Raw genomic sequence first — 19,957 nt, 5'->3', positions numbered from 1 at the left:
GTACTACAGCACGCTCTTTGTTATCATTGAAACCTCTAAAGATTCACCATCACTGTTTTATGAGAATTTCTGGGCCTGCCAGGAAGTATCTACCTTTAATCCATCTGAACTATGGCTATGAACTCTGTAAGCCAGTACCAGAAGTTTGCCAGGTAGTTTAGAAGCATGATTCATAAAGTCAACTGTAGCTCCTTATCATATGTTATTAAATAAGCAACACTTTCAAATATGACATTCTAGTGAAAAGCCTTAGTTGTTTAATAGTTTTTCTAAGTAGAAGGTAGGCTCAGTAAACCTATACAAAGAATTGTATTGTTGTGAAAATTAGACTGCTCAATAAGAAATTTTGAATTTTAGGGGTGATAGAAAGAAATGATAAATTTTATATTTCCGTTTATAAAGCATAGCCTCTTTAAACTGGGAGTTATAGATAGCTTGAGAAATGGATTCCTTATATCTAGGAACTAGGAAGGACACTGAAGTATCAGCAGTATTTTAGACAAAACCCACAATCATCTTTTATCAATTTATTCAGTCCTGTGTAATTAATTCTTGTTCTACTTGATCTGTTACTCTTTTGAAACAAGATCTCACTATCTAGTACAGACTGGCCTTGAACTCATTATATAGCCAACGCTGGCTTCATAATGATCCGCCTGCCTCAGCCTTTCCAATGCTGAGATTACAGGTCTGCTCCACCATACCCGGTGATACTATGCTCTTAAGTGAAACAAGTGTGACACACAGGTTCAAATATTGCATGATTTTTCTGATGTGAGAAACCAAAAAGGTAAATTAGGACCAAAGTCTGTAACAGATATTGAGAGACAGGAAAAAAAATGTTCAAATGGGAAAGGAAACTAGGGGACAGGTTAGAAGAAAAGAAGGAAGAGAAAAGAAAACAAAGTTTTTGTAAATATGGAGGGGAGGAGGGATTCAAGGAGGTGAGGAAGATGGAGGAAAAAAAAAGATATACCATGTACAGGTACAAATTTCTTTTCTTTTCAGTCCTATGCAATTAATTCTTGTTCTGCTTGATCTGTAGTCTTACTCTTTTTTCTTTCTTTCTTTCTTTCTTTCTTCTTTCTTTCTTTCTTTCTTTCTGTCTTTCTGTCTTTCGTGTTTTTGAGACAGGATCTCAGTGTAGTTTCGGCTGGCCTTGAACTCACTTTGTAGTCCAGGCTGGTCTCCAACTTTTAACGATCCTCTTGCCTCAGTCTCCCAAGTGCTGGAATTATAGGTATGTGCTACCATGCCGGCTACAAATTTCTTATGAATGTTATCATTATGTATATCTAAAATGTTCCAGTAAAATTAATTTTAAAAATGCTAAAAAACAAAACAGATTCAGGACCATAGTCAGTATAAATATATTTTGGATAATGAGAGATTAAACCAGTTTCTAGGAACTTCATGTCTACATACATCTTCTGAAAGAATTCATGTTAATACAGTTTTACTCATACAGATTAATCTGGAGAGCATAAGTATTTCTCAGCATTTCCCATATAACTCATAACATTCAATCAAATAAACAATTATTTTTAGTTTCTGATGCTTATAAGGTAAAAAATAAATTTTTTATAATTTTCTTTTCAAGGACTGTGAGAAATCTGAAAAATAGTTGTTAGTATAAAAGACATCATTAAGGATTTGATTTGAAAAGGCAGAATGTCAAATGATTGAATAGGATTATGGGTCAGTGAGAAAAAATACCAGACTGCATATTTAATCAAAGTGACTAAAAGGTTATGTTTAAAATTTAGTGAACATAGTATGAAGTATAAGAAGCTTATTAATTCTTTGAAAAGTGAGAACTTTTAAAAAATGAGGACATATTGAAGTCAACATCAAGCATAAGAAGTTCTATAAGACACGGAATCTTTATCTCCCAGAGAGATGATTATTATTTAGGAGCCAGACAAACCATCCATAATCTGTTTAGTTAGCTAGTTACGTTGTTTGTTTTTTATTTGTCTTTTTGAGGCAGGGTATTGCTGTGTAGTGCAGGCTATGCTTGAATTCACTTAGGTAGCCTAGGCTAGCCTAGTCCTGAGTGCTGGGGTTACAGGTGTGCGCCGCCAAAATCCGGTTATTTAGTGATTTTAATAGAGAAAACCAAAATCTGATTTTGTACAAGGATACTAAAGTGTCTTTAGAAACTCTTACAAATGACTCCTCATATCTTAGCCAGCTTTGTCTGAAATAAAATTCCTTTTTCATGGACTTTTTTTTAGAAACTAGGTCTCACATATTTAATCACTTTTTTTTAGAAGTAGGTAGTTCAGGCTGGCCTAGAGCTTGTGATCCTCCTGTCTCAGCCTCCTCAATTGTGAGGATTACAGGTGTGCAATACCATGCCTGGCTATCTTTTTGATGAACTGTTAACTTTTATATCCATTCAGATTTTGTCTTAATTTTGCTCTTTGTGATTGTGAAACAATTACTCATTTTACTTTAGGATAACACTGTACTGTTTTCTTTCTCCTTAAAAATATATGTCCTACATACCTTGTGTCTGAAGTTGTTCCTTTCTGTAATTATTCCTCCTGATAGTCTTTTTTACATATAAGATTATAGCTCATAATTACAGTGGGCTGTTGTGTAAAGAACTGATATAAAATGGAGAATTGTGAAAGTGTGCACCAACTTTTAGTACTTTTTGTAGACTAGCAGAACTTACAGATATATATCTCATGGTATTTTATAGCTGTATGCTTTCCTACAGTGTACTTAACGTTTCAGTATGGCAAAAATGAGTATGTTCTTTAATAGACTCAAGTATATATAGCTTCTTTGTACTGTAAAACAAGGTAAAAATTATGTAAACTTGAAATTACACGTTTGTGTTCTGTTTTTCTTAGAAATGATCTAGATATTTAATAAAGATACATGAAATAATTTAAACTTAGTGCAAGTCTAAGGTTTTAAGTAAGCAAAGATTTTGGGAATTGCCTTCAAATTGGCTAATTACAAAGCTATTATTTTTGCAGTAAAGTTTGTCAGATTAATGACTCCAGCTAAATACAAATATAGATGTAATAACCAGCTTTTTCATTGTTTTAGCCTATAAAACTTGAGAAAGAATATATCTATGTGAAATAAAAGTATAGACTAAGAAAGTACTTGCTAAGAATGGTGGTGCATGCATGTAATCCCCCAGCACTCTGGAGGCTGAGGCAGGAGGATCACTGTGAGTTGGAAGCTAGCCTGGATTAAGATTTTCCAAAAGTGCTTCAGTATCCTTTACAAAATTAGATTTTGATTTTTTTGTTAACTTGAATTCTTAAACACTTGGGTTTTTTTCTATAAAAATTATTTTGAAAGTATAAGAAGTCTATATATTACTTACTTATCTGAAAGTCAATTAGAATAGCGCTCCTTTAAGGAGGTAGGAATATATATGTACATATACAAACACAGATAAACACAAATAGAGTTTATGCTTCAGTTTGAAAGTTTTAGATCACTGGTAGTTTATGTAAAACAGCTGGCTGTTGCCCTTTCTCATGTTTACATTTTACCAGATTGTGTTTCTGGTGGTTGTAGTAAGTTGAAGTTACTTGCTTATATACCATAGAGCCTGAAGTGTTCCCACCAATATTTGTGGAGAAAATCTTTTAAGATTTTCTTTGCCCTGATGTATAATTTTACGGAGTATGGACTACATTTTCAGTGAGGAATTGAAGAGAGACCAAGAATCTTGGGATGTCTCCAAAAGTCATATTTCCAGCCTCAGGTTCCTGAATTCCTCTTGAGTCCCCTATGAGTCTGCATTGGGGAATGGATACCTCAAAATTCAAGTGAGCAAAGAGGATTAAGAATTTTGAAATGGAATGGAAAAGGCCTGATAAGTGTAGATAAACAGGTTGAAGAGTGTGGGATCTAAGGGAGAATAAATTGAATTCAGGATAGGTGTAGAGAGAGAATTGAAGGTAAAAGGAAGGAGGAGAGGTAAGAGCATGATGGGAAGGCAGAAGCCGTAGTGAGCCACTTTAGAGAGACACCCAGTCTTTCAAGGAAGCCATTGAAGTTTTCGATTGTCTTTAGTCAAATTTTGCCATTTTTGAAGATACTGAACCGAGTGTCATGATGGTGAAGTATATAGTTGACAGAAGGGGGAAGTATCTATCTGATAGTTACCTATGAGACTAGATTCTCACTCTGTTTTATAGACTTGCCTTGAATTTGCTGTGAAACCCAACGTGGTCTCAAACTCACGATCCTTTTGCAGTCTCCTGAGTGCTGAAACTACTGTACTAGGGATTGGGGATAAAATTAGTTACAAGATTCGGCTCTTGTTCCCAAGGAGCTGAGATCCTTGTGAAGATAGGAAATAACACTCAAAAATGGTAGTATCAAGTAAGTGGTTAGGAGGATAAGGAGTCAATTAGGAAAGCTGAGGCCTAGAGTATATAATTTGAATTTGACCTTGAATGATTTGAATTTGCTTGCTTAAAGAGAAGTATGGAGTTGAGAAGAAAATGATACTGTGAAGTCAGATGTGATTAGAAGTTTGTCTAGAGGGCACAGAGCTTGTAAAAGACAAATTTAGAATCCTAAGTAGCAGTCATTTATTGGTGGATTAAGGTATTGAAGCTTTATGTTTTAGGCAAGGAGAATCAAAGCTGAGTAATGTACAGATATATGTTAGAAGGGGAAATATTTTTTTTTTTCATTTTCTTTTTTGTCTTTTTTGTTTTTATCAGTACCAGGGATCGAGCTCACGACTGCCTGCTTGCAAGGCAGGCGCTTATGCTGCTGAGCTAAATCCTCAGCCCCCAGAAAGGGGAAATATTGAGACTAATACTTGGCGATCTACTAGGATAGCTTAGGTGAAAGATCACAAAGGTCTACTGCAGCATAGTGGTTCTAAAAACCTAGAAGAGATAAATTTAAAACGAGATAAAGAAGAATCTACAGTAAGACAGTAATTGGCTGAGTAGGGGAAAAGGGAGAGTCAAAGATGGCTCTAAGCCATGTTAGTAAGTTTAGAATTGTGGTATCACTGGTTGATGAGGAGTTTTTTTGGAGAGAAAAGGGATGAACTAAATAAATTTAATGGCAGAAGAGGTAGATGAAAAGTTATAGGTGTAGAACTTGAGGTTAGATTGGATGATGATTCAAACAGAGTTGCATGTTGAGCAGGTACACTTCATAAAATTAAGTTTGTATTTTTTGTAGTACTGGTACCAGAGATTGAACCTGGGGCTTTTGCACTAAGTTATATCACCAGTTCTTTTTTTTTTTTAATTAAGGAGAAAAAAAAGCAGAGAGAGGGTACAAGTTACACAGATTTACAGAAAAAATAAACAGTAGGAAATCACTAGTTAATGGATTACATATTGTCATCTTAGAAATAATTGTTCAAGTCACAAAATTAAAGCTTGTAAAGTGAACATTCCAACAGTGAGACTGCTAACAGTTCTGTTCAATGATCCAATAAAACTCAGTGATATCATTTTCTATCTTATACACTTAAACATACATGCAGTTATATCATTTAGAGCACTTTCTTTTCCTCTCTTTTGTACAATGACAATTACACATTTTGGGTTTTGTTACTCCCACAGTTCTTATTACTTTTTTGGAAGGGAGTAGAACCAAATGTGACATAACAGAACAGAGTCAATCAAATCAAAAGGGTGGATATAATAGATAATGTAAAAGCATAATACAAGGTGATCAATATTGGTTACCATAATGCCTCCCACTATCTCTAATAGAATTGCCTATATCATCAGTTATAATAAAATTGAGCAAAACAGTAAAGAACAAAACCGACAAAACCAAAACATTGGAGACATTGTAGGTCTTCAAAAGTAGATAAAAGTCATCGAGAATGGGCGTCATACTGAATCTCACTATCTTCACAGCTGTTGCCTAAACTTTCGAACCTGGTACTATCAAGCAAAGCAGAATAGGGGGACATCAGTCAAAAACAAGATGGTGAGAGTAATACAGGGCTTTAAATCAAGATAATGGAAAGTCAAAGTGGGTATATCACCAGTTCTTTAAAAAAATGTATAATTTTCTGGCAGAGTCTCACTAAATTTCTAAATTGCCTGGGCTGGGCTTGAACTTGGGATTCTTCTACCTCATTCCGCTAGAGGAATGAGATTTCAGGTTTTTGCTATCATGCTTGCCTTTATATTTTTTAAAAATACTCTTTCATTTGGGAAACAACAGGGTGTCTTGGAGTATTACATAAAGGAAGTAGAAGGAATGTTTGAAAGTAAAAGGCAGACTAACAATAATAATAGTAAAAGAACATTCTACTTATTGAAGGGATATTCTTAAGCAGTTTTTGAATGCTACAGAGAAGTCAATAAATAAGAACTATGAAAAGTCCACTGGATTTGGTTATGAAGTCCTGGAGAAAGCAGTTTCGCTTGAGTGGTGGTTAGGAAGTTCCTAGTTATGAGTGGTGGTGTAAAGTGTATACTAAATTATATGGTTTTATGGGTAAGGGAACAAATTATTGTCTTGGTGGTAGCAAGGTCAGGGTTAAAACAAAGTTTTTGATACCAGGGCCCTTGTATGAGACATTGAAGTTAGAAGTATTTAACAATTGTTGGGACAAAGCTGCAGAGAAAAGGTAGGGAAATGGAAGCAAAAGTACAGCACTACTTTAGCCTTAGGAAAGGAGGGAAGATGGCTGAAGCTACTAAGACTAAGGCAGAAAGATCCCAAGTATGAGGCCGGTCAGGACCTTAGGGTAACTTAGGGAGACCTTGTCTTAAAAAAAGTAAAGAATAAAAAAATTTTTTAAAAGGCCGGATGTATAGCTTAGCAGAGTGTTTATCTAGCTGGAGGCCCTGGGCTTAATCTCTAGTACCACGAGAATGGGTAAAAGAAGAGAGGAAGGCCACCTTACATTATGCAGGCAGGGGAGGATAGAGGCATTTTCAAAAGGTATAAATTAAGGTGTTAGAGATACATGACTTTTTCCATTCTTCCTGCTTCATTGAGATGATTTTATGAGGTGACCTGAGAATGAAGGATTTAAGGCATGACATTTGTCTTTAGGAAAGCAGAAAAAGGTTGGAAAGGTTGCTGCAGGAAGTTCAGCAGGCATTTGATAACGGAAAACAAGATTCCTAAACACTGGTTCGTGTTCACTAATGAGTGTGATTGGTATTATTTGAGTTATCGTAGCCTTAGTGTAGTATTAAGTCTGAAGATGAGCTGTCTGGAGTGGAAGATACTGAGTGCCTGCCATGTATGCTACCTCCAGAAGTGTGTGGAGTTACTCTCTCTTTTGTTTTGCGATCCATGTAGTTCAGACCAGCCTTGAACTCACTATGTAGCCCAGGCTGACCTTGAACTGACAAGAGATCCTCCTACTTCAGCCTCCCAAGTGCTGGGATTACAGTTGTATTTGCCGTGCCCGACTACTGTGTCTCTTCAGATAATGTTACAAAACTATATGTAATATATTGCTGAACAGATATTGGTGACAATATAGTAGAAAATATTAAAGTATAAAAAGAGTAGTCATATAGGATGAACTCTGGGGTTTCCTTTTAATACTGTTCAGATTTATGTACAGGCCTTCAGAAATCCTTAACCAGAATTAGTACTCCTAAATTTGAAAAAATACTGACTTCTCCACTTTTTAAATATTTTGTACTCAAAAAACTGTGAGCCTTAAATGACTAGGAAGGATCCTTGGGTTTTACAGATCCAAAACGACTCTGGAAATATAAATGCTTGATTTTAAAAAGTCATAAAAGAACCAGTGTTTGGCTACCACAACCACATACAGATTTGGCATATAAAATTTTCCAAGATTAGTGCCACAAAGGTGATCAATAAATATTATCACTTGGATTTTTAATTTTAAGGTGCTGAAACTATTTCTTATCCTTCTTCAGCGCTTACCATTATAATTTCACTCGTGAAGACCTCTTTTCCTGGTGTTTGTATTTGGCCTGAACTATGAATGAGAAGCTCAATCTAAGATAATATAGTTAGCTCCATTGGGACTGATAAATCAGTATGAAGGTTGAAGGACTGAAATGAATTAAAAGTGAATCTTTTGGTCTGGGGATTTAGCTCAGCTGCATAAGCACCTGCCTTGCAAGCAGGCACTCGTGAGTTCAATCCCTGGTACCTATAAAAAGGAAAAAGACAAAAAAAACCAAAATGAATCTTTTACAGAAGTTTATGAATTTGTCAGTAGCTGTAGAAGATGTACCAAGTAAATAAAGAACTCTTTAGCATTTTGTTTTTAAAGCTGCATTGTCATTTGTTTTTGACTAAGGAAGTTGAATTTTGGTTTGGTTGTACTTTCAGATAAACAGAGTGCACATTATAACTCACAATTCAGGACTGGACTTAAAGATCACTTTTTTAAAATACATTTTTGTGAGCACTTTTTTGGTATTAGAGTAACTTACTTCCTTCTGTACCGGAGATCGAACTCACAACCTTGTGCTTGCCAGACTGTCGCTTATGCCATCAAGCTAAATCTCCAGTCCTAGATTGATTTCTTTAAAAAGAGGCAACAGTTACTTTGAATAACAAAGACTTGGCTTTGGATGATACAGCTTTAGACCTTTAGTAAGTACTTAGCAAACTAGGTCATGTAGATTATTGCATCAATTCTGGTATTGTTGCTTCATTTGTATTCTTTATTCATACCTCTAGATCTTTGCTATGCAGTTCTTATGCTTGCCATGTTTGTTATTTAAAATTAAATGAACTTATTAATGAATTAATATATTTATAAAGTTAAAATTTAAGAATTTACTAGCCACATTAAAACCTTGCATAGTCATATGTGCCTGGAGATTACTGCATCGTGTAGTGGGGAAAACATTTCCATCACAGGAAGTTCTGTACGACAGTAACATTTGAGGTTTTCTCTGGCTTTTTTTTGAGACTGTCTCTTGCTGTGTAGCCCAGGCTGGGCTTGAACTTGTGGTCCTCTTCAGCCTCTAGGAGTGTTGGGATCACAGGAGTCACTGTGCCTGGCTTTTAGATTTTTAATTGCTACTTGCTACTAGGAAAGTAAATAGAAAATTAAAAACTAGAATAGAGTTCTCTCTGGAATAGAGAATTAACAAACAAACATCAAACAAATAACCATAGAAGTTGTACTACTTCAGTACAAATAATAGCTTCAACTTCAAAGTTGAATGTTTCTTCTTTAAGACAGGTTTATATTAAGTTTTGGTATGAGATCTACTTAAAGGATATTGTAATGAAGAAAATAAAATAGTTAAGACATGATGATGATAAAATATAAAGATTTAGCTGTGGTAGACTGATTAGTAGTTTTATTAAGATATAATAAATTGTACTTTTGGACCGGGCATGGTGGCACACTCCTGTAATCCCAGTACTTGAGAAACTGAGGCAGGAGAATCATTGCAAGTTTGAGACCAACTTAGGCTGCAAAGTGAGCCTAAGGCCAGGCTGAACCACATTGTGAGATCCTGTATCAAAAAGACAATGAATAAATAAAATAAATAATATTTTTGTAATGTCTAAAATTTATTAGATGTGCTTTTCTTTTCTTTTTGATCAGGGATTGAATTTAGGACCTCATGCTTGCTAGGTGTTGTGTTGCTGAGCTATATCCTTGGCCCTGTTTTTGGCTTTTTAAGACAAGATCTCATTAGTAGTTCAGGTTGGCCTCGAACTTGTGGCAATCTTTTTGCCTCAACCTCCTATAACTGGGATTATAGCCATGTGCTGCCATGCCCAGCTAAAATAAGTTTGATTATGTATACACCTCTGTAACTATCATAATAATCAAAATACCTATCACACACAAAGTTTCCCCAGAGCCCCTTATAATGTCTACCTCCTCTTCTTTCATGCGTCTTTTCCACATTAGTACAGCCATCCGCTTCCTGTCATAATAGATTAGTTTTCATTTTCTACAATTTATTATAGGTGGAGGCATGTAATACTCCTTTTGGTCTGGCTTTTACTGTGAATTATTTTGAGGTTAATCCATATTTCATGGACTAATAGTTAATTATTCCTGTTCTCTGGATACATTACAATTTGTTTATTCACTAGTTTTTCTATCATATTCCAGTTTAGATTATGACATGTAAATTGATATGAACATATGTATAATATATATGTCTTTGTATTGCTTTGTTTTTCTTTCACATTAATAACTAGGTGTGCAATGGCTAGGTGTATGTTTGGCTTTTAAGAAATTACCTGCTATTCTCCAAAGTGCATGCTCTGTTGACTATGAGTGTTCTAAGAGTACTGCATCCTTTCTTGTTCTTAGTATGGCTAAGTGTTTTAATTTTTTCTGACAGAGACTCTCTTTTAATAAGGAAAGACTGACCTGGTGGAATTAATTATCCCTTGTTTTGTTTTTAAGGTGCTGCAAAAATAATACTTTGTGTTTGAAAAGATTTTAGGCATTGCCCTATTGGTTTATTTATCCTTTTTTAATTTTGGTAGTAGTTACTCACTAATATTAATCTGAAACCCGATTTGTAAGAACCAGTACTTTTTTTTCTTTTCACTTACAAGTTTTTCTCTTTTGTTCCAGCGGCCCCTTTGTTGCTTTATGCAAATAGACGGGACTTGCGATTGGTGGATGCTACAAATGGTAAAGAGAATGCTACAATAGTAGTTGGAGGCTTGGAGGACGCAGCTGCAGTGGACTTTGTGTTTGGTCATGGCTTGATCTACTGGAGTGATGTCAGCGAAGAAGCTATTAAGCGAACAGAATTTAACAAAACTGAGAGTGTTCAGAATGTTGTTGTTTCTGGATTATTGTCCCCTGATGGACTGGCATGTGATTGGCTTGGAGAAAAATTGTACTGGACAGATTCGGAAACTAATCGGATTGAAGTTTCTAATTTAGATGGATCTCTCCGAAAAGTTTTGTTTTGGCAAGAGTTGGATCAACCCAGAGCTATTGCCTTAGATCCTTCAAGTGGGTAAGTTTTTGTTTAATATAAGAAGGTCGTTGCATTTCTTTCTCCTCGTTTCTCTCCATGGGCACACATGCTCTGCACCATCAAGGGAAAAAGAGATGAAACAGGAATTTTAGATTTTTCATGTTTTGTCAAGTAGTTTCTTTTTTTTTTTAATTGCTGGAATTGAACCTGGGCTTCACATATGCTTGGCAAGGGCTCTGCTACTTATGTACAGTACCTCTCCAACTAAATGGCTATACCTTGAGAGCGTATCTTAAATGAAATAAATCAGACATGAATGTTTAAATATCATGGCATTGTTTCTCTGGTATGAGAAACGGAAAGGGCAAACAAGGACCAAAATCTAGCTGGGTGTGATGGTACATGCCTGTAATCCCAGTGCTCTGGAAGCTGAGGCACAAAGGATATGATGAGTTCCAGCACAGCCCGGGCTAGAGTAAGGAATTTGAACGTCAGCCTGCACTACACAGTGAGACTCTGTCTCAAAATAAAACAAAACACAACAAAACAAAAAACAAAACAAGAAGTGCAAAAGGACCATGGGCTAGAGATGTGGCTCATCGGGGCAGCGCCTGTCTGGCTAGCATGAAGCACTGAATGTGATTCCCAGTACAAAAAAAAAAAAAAGACCAGAGTCTATTGTAGATATTGGGGAAGAAGGAAGAAAATATTCAAATGGGAAGGGGAACAAAGGGTAGGGGAGGAAAAAAGGGAAAAGAAAAAATAAGAAAAGTATAAAATGGAAGCAAAGCTTTTGTAAATGAGAGAAAGAGGAATCAAAAGGACGAGAAAGAATTCGGGGGAAAAAAAAGAATCAAGATACATTATGTACAGGTACAAATTCACTGTGGGGACTATTATCATTATGTATCTCTAAAGTGTCCAATAAAATTAGTTAAAAAAAAAAAAGAGGGCTGCTGAGCTATATCCCAGCTTTGTCAAGTAGCTTGAATATGGAAATTTATATTCTTGAAGTAAGAGGTTATATAAATGGTATTGTGTTTTTAATAGCTCTTATGGAACAGTTGTATTTATAGCTCTTGGTTTTCGTCTAGATTTCTTTTGTAATTGTGAGAGGATAATTAGAAGGGAGAGAAGACTTAGTAAGAATAATATTTGATAGCTCAAGATGAAATAAAAAAATCTTCTAGGACCAGGCATTTACCTCAGTGGTATAAGCGCCTTGCTGGCAAGCGTGAGGTCGTAAGTTTGATCCCTGGTACCGAAAAAAAAAGCCTTCAAGATCTTATAACTTTATTAAGTACATAATGAAGGATTGAACCCAGAGTACTCTGCCACTGAACTACATTGCCAACCCTTTTTATTATTTTGAGACTGTCTAAGTAAGTTGCCACAGCTGGCTTTGAGCTTGTGATCCTCCTGCCTCGGTGTCCTATTAGGGATTGCAGGCATATTCCCTTACACTTGGCCAATGCCTTTATGTTAAATCTGAAATGTTATTTAATATGTCAGTGTTGGGAAAAAAGTAAAATTAAGTTTTTAGCTAATTTCTAGTCAGCTAAACATAATTGCAGCGGTTACACTTCTAAAGAGAAAGGAAACCTAAAATTGGACCAGATCCATTAAATGTGAACTGCATCCCTGCATTTCTTCTGTTGCTATGCCTTAGTCTTATTATGCGTCATTTCTGATTACTATACTTCAGACTTACTATATATCATTTCTTGATATTTCTCTATTGGAAAAATTGTCAGGCTTGAGTCTGTTACAGCTAAGTGTAGATAACGATAAACACGAACCTGAAATGGTGAATATTTGGTTAAAGTGCATAGGTAGCTTGTGACTAACTATGTAATATTTTTTCTTTGACTTTTAAATATGTTGGAAAGCTTTAAAATTTACTTTGTTTATAGAAAGCAATGGCTTAATTTTATGTAGTAAAATGGAACTGAGGGCAAAATGAAAGATTTTTATGTGTTTGTCTTAGTGTGAGGCCTGATAAATGAATACATTTTTTTGACTCTGAAGAGTAATAACATGGGCAGTAGCATATTGAAATTTTAGGGTTAGATGTTTTGGAATGTCACAAGGATATGTTTATTAATTTTATGGTGAAATATAAGCGGTATCTGTGGAAGTCAGGTGGTGCTCTTGATAAAGGCCCAAACAATAGAGTAGTAGCTCTGGGCTCTGGTGGTAGGAAAATGGTAGGGTCTCCTGAGGAAGCAGTCTCAGAGGTTGCATGTACAGTAAACTGTTCTGATCAGAGAACTGGGTTGTTGTTTTAACGTGTATTTAAGAAATGGACTTTATGTTTTGCTAACAACTTACACGTTTTAGGGCATGTTGCAATGTTTGAGATTACTGCTTTGTGAAATACTTAACATTGTGAGACTGGGCATAGTGGCACATATTTGTAATCCCAGCACTCTGGGGTTAAGGCAGGAGGATTGCTTTTGAGTTCTAGGCCAGTCTGGACTACATGGTGAGTTCAAGGCCAGATTGGACTACACAGCAAGCCCCTGAAAGATTTTGGTGCTTTCAGAGGTCATAGAGGAAAAATACTTGGTATAAAGTAAGCAGTTGTTTTCTTTTTCTTCACGTATTCAATCTTATCATCATAAGAGTGATGACTGAAATTCACATATACATCTGTTAAATGATTAGTGTGTTCAAGTAATTTGTACTTTGGTTGGGGAGAGATGCAGTGTATTTTTAAAGTTTTATTGTCTATTTGAGGACAAAATTTGAGAGGAACAACTTCTTTAAAGCATGCTTATTTGTACTGTTTTATATGTAAGTAAAGACGAAAAGAGTGTTACAGGAATTGAAAGGCCACCAAAGGTCCTTAAGGAGGATTGGATGATTACTATAACCCTTAACTTGATGTTATAATTGTCATAATTCTGGAACAGCATCTAGACTATTCAATGAGGGGTTATAATTAAATCATAGAACATGCTAATCTTCTCTCTTTCTCTTTTTGTCTCTCTCCTGTCTGTCTCTCTGTGTATACACTTAAAACTTTCACTATCTAAAAATTGTGAGTGAATTGATCATTCTCATTTTGTTACCTAAAACAAATAGTCTTAAATACATTAGAGGCTTTAGTTTATCCATGTTCCTTTTCAGCATCAAATGTGAGAGAGAGTTCACCAAAGACTCAGTTGATTTATGATATTATTGGGAGATTCTGTAGAAATAGTGTTTTTTTTTTTTTTTTTAGGTTTTGAAAGTTTACTAAAGAATACCTCTTTTTCCTGAGGCCTAAAGGTTTTATCAGACACCTGAATATCTTTCATTGTTTTTGATGACTGGTTAAGGTAGGACGAGAGAGAAGAAGTGAGGAGGATAACTTCCCTTTTCCCCTTCCTATTCAACAATTCTCAAAATTTCTTTCAGTTTTTGGAAAGTTACTTTGAATCATATGTCTCTTTAAAAAAATAACATAACTGGAAACAAATAGAATTCAGCCAAATGGTGTACATTTGATAATTACTGTGATAGAGAGTACATTTCAAATGATATTTTAAATCATGCATTTAAATATATATTCTGTCTGTCAGTGTGAATGATATTATGTCATGGATTGTGTTTTTAGTGTTACATTAAGTACAGGTCAGGTTCACCATTTGTCAAACAAGAGACAATTTTCAGATTTATTTATTAGGAGAAATAATGAAGTTTGCTTTTTTTGAAAACAGTGCTGAGGGAAAATAATAGCCTTTGTCTACGATCTTAAGTTATGAAATTTAGAAGAGCTGACTAAACTCTCACATCACATTTAGGTAAAAGGAAAGCTAGTGAATGACTGGTATTGTTTAAGCCCTGGGAACTAGTGCAGACATCTGTGTGCTTTTGCATGTGTGGAGTTCTTTGTGTAGTCAGTGTGTTTAGCCTAGACTGAAGGAAGATTTTTCTTTCTTTCTCTAAATTTGGTCTGTCCTAGTCTGAGTGTTCCTCCTATCTCTGTTTAATAATGACTGGTAGTGTAGAATTTAGACTAAGGAACAAGAAAATGCACGCATAAAAATTGTTCCAGAAATGAGTAACTTACAGAAAGCATTATTCCTATGTTAGAGTAGTAAAAATAATTTCTTTGTGGTTGCTTCTAATGTTAAGTTCCTCAGTTTGATTCCACAATTACTGTATTTACCTATCTTGGTGCTGTTGAGCCCATTTCAAGTACAAATCTGTAAGTTGAAGTGTTTTTCTTGGTTGGTTTGTTGAGAATCCTTTCCTAATCCAAATCATTTTATATAATTTTTAATGTCAAAACTTAGCAATTAAGATGGAATTTAGCTCTTGATAGATATTTTAAAGATATATTTTTGTTATTGTTAAGTATGATATTAATATCTGAAAGTTCTGCTTTAAAAGTGTTTGTAAATCAAACCTTGTATAAATATAAAACAGGTGGTTTATAATTTCCTATCAGTTACACATTATCATAATTTGTTTAAAGTATGTTTAAAGTATTATCTATACAAGTATATTTCATAACTAAAATAATTCACATAATAGGTGTTCAGTAAATACTTTTGACAGAGTTTGACTGTTTACTGTAATTCTATAACTTTTCCTTATTAGAGGAGAACTCCTTAACCCCCTCCCAGGCCATTGTCTTCCTGTGTAGTTAGGCTGGCCTGGAACTCGTTGTGTAGTCTAGACTGGCTTTGAAACGGGGGATCCTCCTGTCTCAGCTGGCTGAGTGTTGGCATTATCGGTGTGTACCACCACATCTAGCTTTAGGCGAGAAAGCATTTTATAACTGAATGTAAATTTTAGTGTTGTCTCGTGAATTTCAAATCAGTACAGCATTTAGATATAAATATCTAAAGCATAATTAAGATTTACTAAGTTCATATTTTGTAAAAATATAGTCACCAGAGATTGTTATATACTATGCCTAGCTTTGTTATTTACTAGTATGCTACTTCATTTTTTCTTTTTGGACCTGAGTTTCCTTGACAGCTGGGTTCCTTTCAATTTTTTTTAAAGTGGGATGTGTGGATGTATGTATTTGCACATGCATGTGCTATAGGTTAATCCCAGGGCCATGCTCTTGCTAAGCACAAGTTTTAGTTTTGACGTTAAATTTAAAAAATGAGACATATCAAGAAAGTTAAGTTAATGACACTCCCCCACACCCTAGTACTGGGAATTGAATTCAGCAAGTACTGAGCTACCTTGCCAGCCCTTTTTTTACTTGATGACAGGTCTTGCCAGGTTGACCAAGCTGGCTTTGAACTTGATCTTATCCCAGCCTACTGAGTAGCTGGGATTGATTACAGGTGTGCACCATCATGCCTGTCCTGAATACTATTTAAAATTTTTGTTGTTACACATTCATGTCAGTATGTAAGGCCCTGAGTTCAATCCCCAGTATCACAAAGGAAAAGGTTTTTTTTTTGAAAAAATTTTTATTTAAATAAAGATTAAACAAAACAGAAAATAGGTAGAAATAGTACATATGTTCAGAGAAAAAAAAACAGTAAGAAATCACTTGTTGATGTTGTCGTTTTACAAACAGTTGTTCAAGGTACAAAAATGGAGCATGTGAAGTGGGAATTCAAACAGAGAGACTGCAAAAAGTTCTAATCAACTGTCCAACAATAACTTAGTAACATGGTTGTCAATCCTGTACATTTAAACATACATGCAGTTATCCATATCTTCATTTATGTTTAGATTAAATAAACTAAAGCAGGTTAAAATTATTCTGAACAAAGAATAATAGTATTGCTGGATTTCACATCATGACACTCTGTGATCAGCACTGGGTACAGTAGTGTCTTCTTTTTAAAACTGAATTTAAAGAAAGACTGAAAAAACAGAAAATGGGTAGAAATAATACATAATTTCAAAGAAAAAATAAACAGTAAGAAATCACTAGTTGATGATTACAGATCGTTTTCTTACAAATAGTTATTCAAGATACTAAAGTGGAGCATATAAAGTGGGGATTCAAACAGTGAGATTGCAACCAGTTCTGTTCAACTATCCCACAAAAACTTAGAAATATGGTTATCAATCCTATACACTTAAACATATATGCAGTTACCCATATCTTCAATTATGTTGACTTTAAATAAACCCAAGCAGGTTAGTATCACTCTGAACAAAGAATTACACTATTGCTGGGTTTCACATTATGACACTCCAGGATCAGCACTGGGTATTTTAGTGTCTCCTTTTCTTCAAAGTATCTGTTCATTTCATCAATTGTCCTAAGATCAGTTCTCATAAACTGTTTATAGATTCTACACATGCATGAGTCTTAACATGTTTTTTTTTTTTAAATTTTGAAAGTAGTAAAAATGCAACAGCACAAGACAGAACAAAGCCAATCGAGACAATGCAGTGAAATTGGTATAGGATTTCACAGTAGGATACTGGGATAGTAGTAATAAGTACTGTGGTATATCTCTTTAACTTAACAATAGCTGTCCAGTCAATTACGTATTGTAAAATCAAACCAAAAATAGAACATTGTAAAACCAATCGAGAATACTGAATAGAGCAAAAGAAACTTAACAAAACAGTGAAAACAACCTATGCCTTCAAACAGAAGTTAGAAGGAAATCCCCCATATTTGCTATACTGCATATGATCATCCTCCCAAGAGATGTTGCAACATCTATCCCCAGTAGCTAAGGGGGGAGGGGGCAGGTGGGAGAAGGGTGCTTGATTTTCAGGTTGCATGGCAGTAGGCGTACAGGTAATGGTTCTTCTCCAGGCCCACGCTGCAGGCACTTACCAAGAGGGCAGGTGAATAAGCTGCCTGAGTCCCTCCATGGCCGGATCTCTGGAGCTCTGTTCTCTTCCTGGCCCGTGTTGCAGACTCTTAAGAGGGCGGGCAAATAAGCTCGAAAAGGTTTTCTTATAGCGTGGTCCTTTAATTCATCCTTATTAGCATATAGAAGGAGGAAACTGTGATGGTAAATAGTCGGATATCTTTAACTGAGTATTGGTTTTGTGCATTTTGGGATTTCTGTCTACTCTTTATATATTTTGATGTGACTGGTTCCTCAGAAATTACTTTTGATCTTGTCTAGTATTTGTGTCATGGGAAATTGACAAATTTTGGCAGTAGGGGTTTGTCTGAGTGCTGATTTGTGAACTAGGAATAAAAATGATTTTTTTTTATCTTTTTCAGTGTTTGATACTGATCCCACACACATTTTTTGAAACTTTCTCATTTTTGTCCTATTTCGACTTTCCTTACCACTCTGACCACCCTTTTCCTTCATTTGCTCCTTAAGTATGGAACAGTTTACAGGTGTATCATTTCTTTCTCTGAGATCATATCCATTTCCAATTACTTTTACATGGAGGCACATAGCTAATTTTAGTCATTCTTCATTGTCTCCAGGAATTGGTTCCAGGAACTCCATAGACACCAGAATCTGAAGATACTCAAATCCCTTGTATGAAATGGGGTTGCTATTTATGTATAATATATGTACTTATATTTTAATTCTTTAAATTACCTACAGTGCATAATACAATGTAAATGATATGCAAACAGTTGTTAAATTATATTATTTACAAAATAATGCTGTGAAAATATGTGTACATGTTTAGTACCAATGCAGTTTTTCCACATATTTTTGATCCATTGTTATTTGAGTCAACAGATACGGAACTGTGGATATGGAGGCTGACTTAAAATCTGAAACTCCAGGGTGGACTTTGCTTTATAGTGCTGGTTCTGTGTATAAAGGATCTTGCTTTGAACTCTTAACAAAGTTACACCTTTGGAACATAGCCTATTAAATTGGGAAGCCCTATTTTCTACTAATTTACTCTTAGAATAGGAAGGGAGTTTTGAGGATTTTCTAGGTGAACATAGTTACTTTTTGGGTTAAGACAAGATCTTTGACCAAGATAAGTTGAGAGGGAGCCATATTCTTATTTGAGATTTTTCTGATTACTGTACATGTTTGTTACACATTTTTTTTTTTTTTTGTTTTTGTCTTTTTCCTTTTTATCGGTACCAGGGACCGAACTCACGACTGCCTGCTTTCAAGGCAGGTGCTTATGCCGCTGAGCTAAATCCCCAGCCCTACTGTACATGTTTGGTGCCTACACCCCTCTGCAAAGACTCATGATGAAGCCATGTTATTTTTACAAATTAAATTATCTTAAAAATGCAACATGGTAGCTTTGTTTAAAGACACATTTTATAAATTTTGTGTTATTAGGTTTACCAGCTATATCAATTTCTTTTTTTTTTTTTTTAATTTTATTTAAGGAGAAAAGAAAAAAAAAAGCAGGGAAAGGGTACAAGTTATACAGATTTACAGAAAAAAAATGAACAGTAGGAAATCACTAGTTAATGGATTACATATTGTCATCTTAGAAATAATTGTTCAAGTCACAAAATTAAAGCTTGTAAAGTGGACATTCCATCAATGATACTGCAAACAGTTCTGTTCATTGATCCAATAAAACTCTGTGATATCATTTTCTATCTTATACACTTAAATATACATGCAGTTATATAGTTTAGAGCACTTTCTTTTCCTCTCTTTTGTACCATGACTATTACACATTTTGGGTTTCATTGCTCCCACGGTTCTTATTACTTTTTTGGAAGAGAGTAAAACCAAATGTGACATAACAGAACAGAATCGGTCAAGTCAAAAGGGTGGACATAATAGATAATGTAAAAACATAATACAGGTGATCAACAATGGTTACCATAATGTCTCCCGCTATCTCTAATAGAATTGCCTATATCATTAGTTATAATACAATTGAACAAAACAGTAAAGAATAAAACCGACAAAACCAAAACATTGGAGACATTGTAGGTCTTCAAAAGTAGCTAAAAGTCAACAAGAATGGGCGTCATAATGAATCTCATTATCTTCACAGCTGATGCCTAAACTTTCGAACCTGATACTATCCAGCAAAACAGAATAGGGGAACATCAGTTAAAAACCAGATGGTGAGAGTAATACAGGGCTTTAAATCAAGGTAATGAAAAGTCAAAATGGGTTACTATAATATATCCTGCTATTTTTTTCCTTTAATTAAAAGGATAAAGATAAAAAAGTAAATAATGG

The 19,957-nt window shown here is 35.0% G+C and overlaps 1 protein-coding gene across 3 annotated transcripts in view; it reads left to right on the top strand.

The window, feature by feature from the left end:
• Lrp6 (LDL receptor related protein 6) overlaps positions 1 to 19,957 on the top strand; it is a 147,715-nt gene that overhangs the window by 8,804 nt on the left and 118,954 nt on the right. For all 3 annotated transcript variants that reach the window (XM_023565292.2, XM_063238243.1, XM_013153063.3), the window contains one exon: positions 10,529 to 10,922. In XM_023565292.2, coding sequence (XP_023421060.1) covers positions 10,529 to 10,922 — 394 coding nt within the window. The remainder of the gene's footprint in view (positions 1 to 10,528; positions 10,923 to 19,957) is intronic.

Source organism: Cavia porcellus, unplaced genomic scaffold (genome assembly GCF_034190915.1).
Source record: "Cavia porcellus strain 051 isolate PalLab524CR breed Dunkin Hartley unplaced genomic scaffold, mCavPor4.1 scaffold_27, whole genome shotgun sequence".
Lineage (NCBI taxonomy): Eukaryota > Metazoa > Chordata > Mammalia > Rodentia > Caviidae > Cavia > Cavia porcellus.
This window is presented reverse-complemented; position numbering and strand designations above follow the sequence as displayed.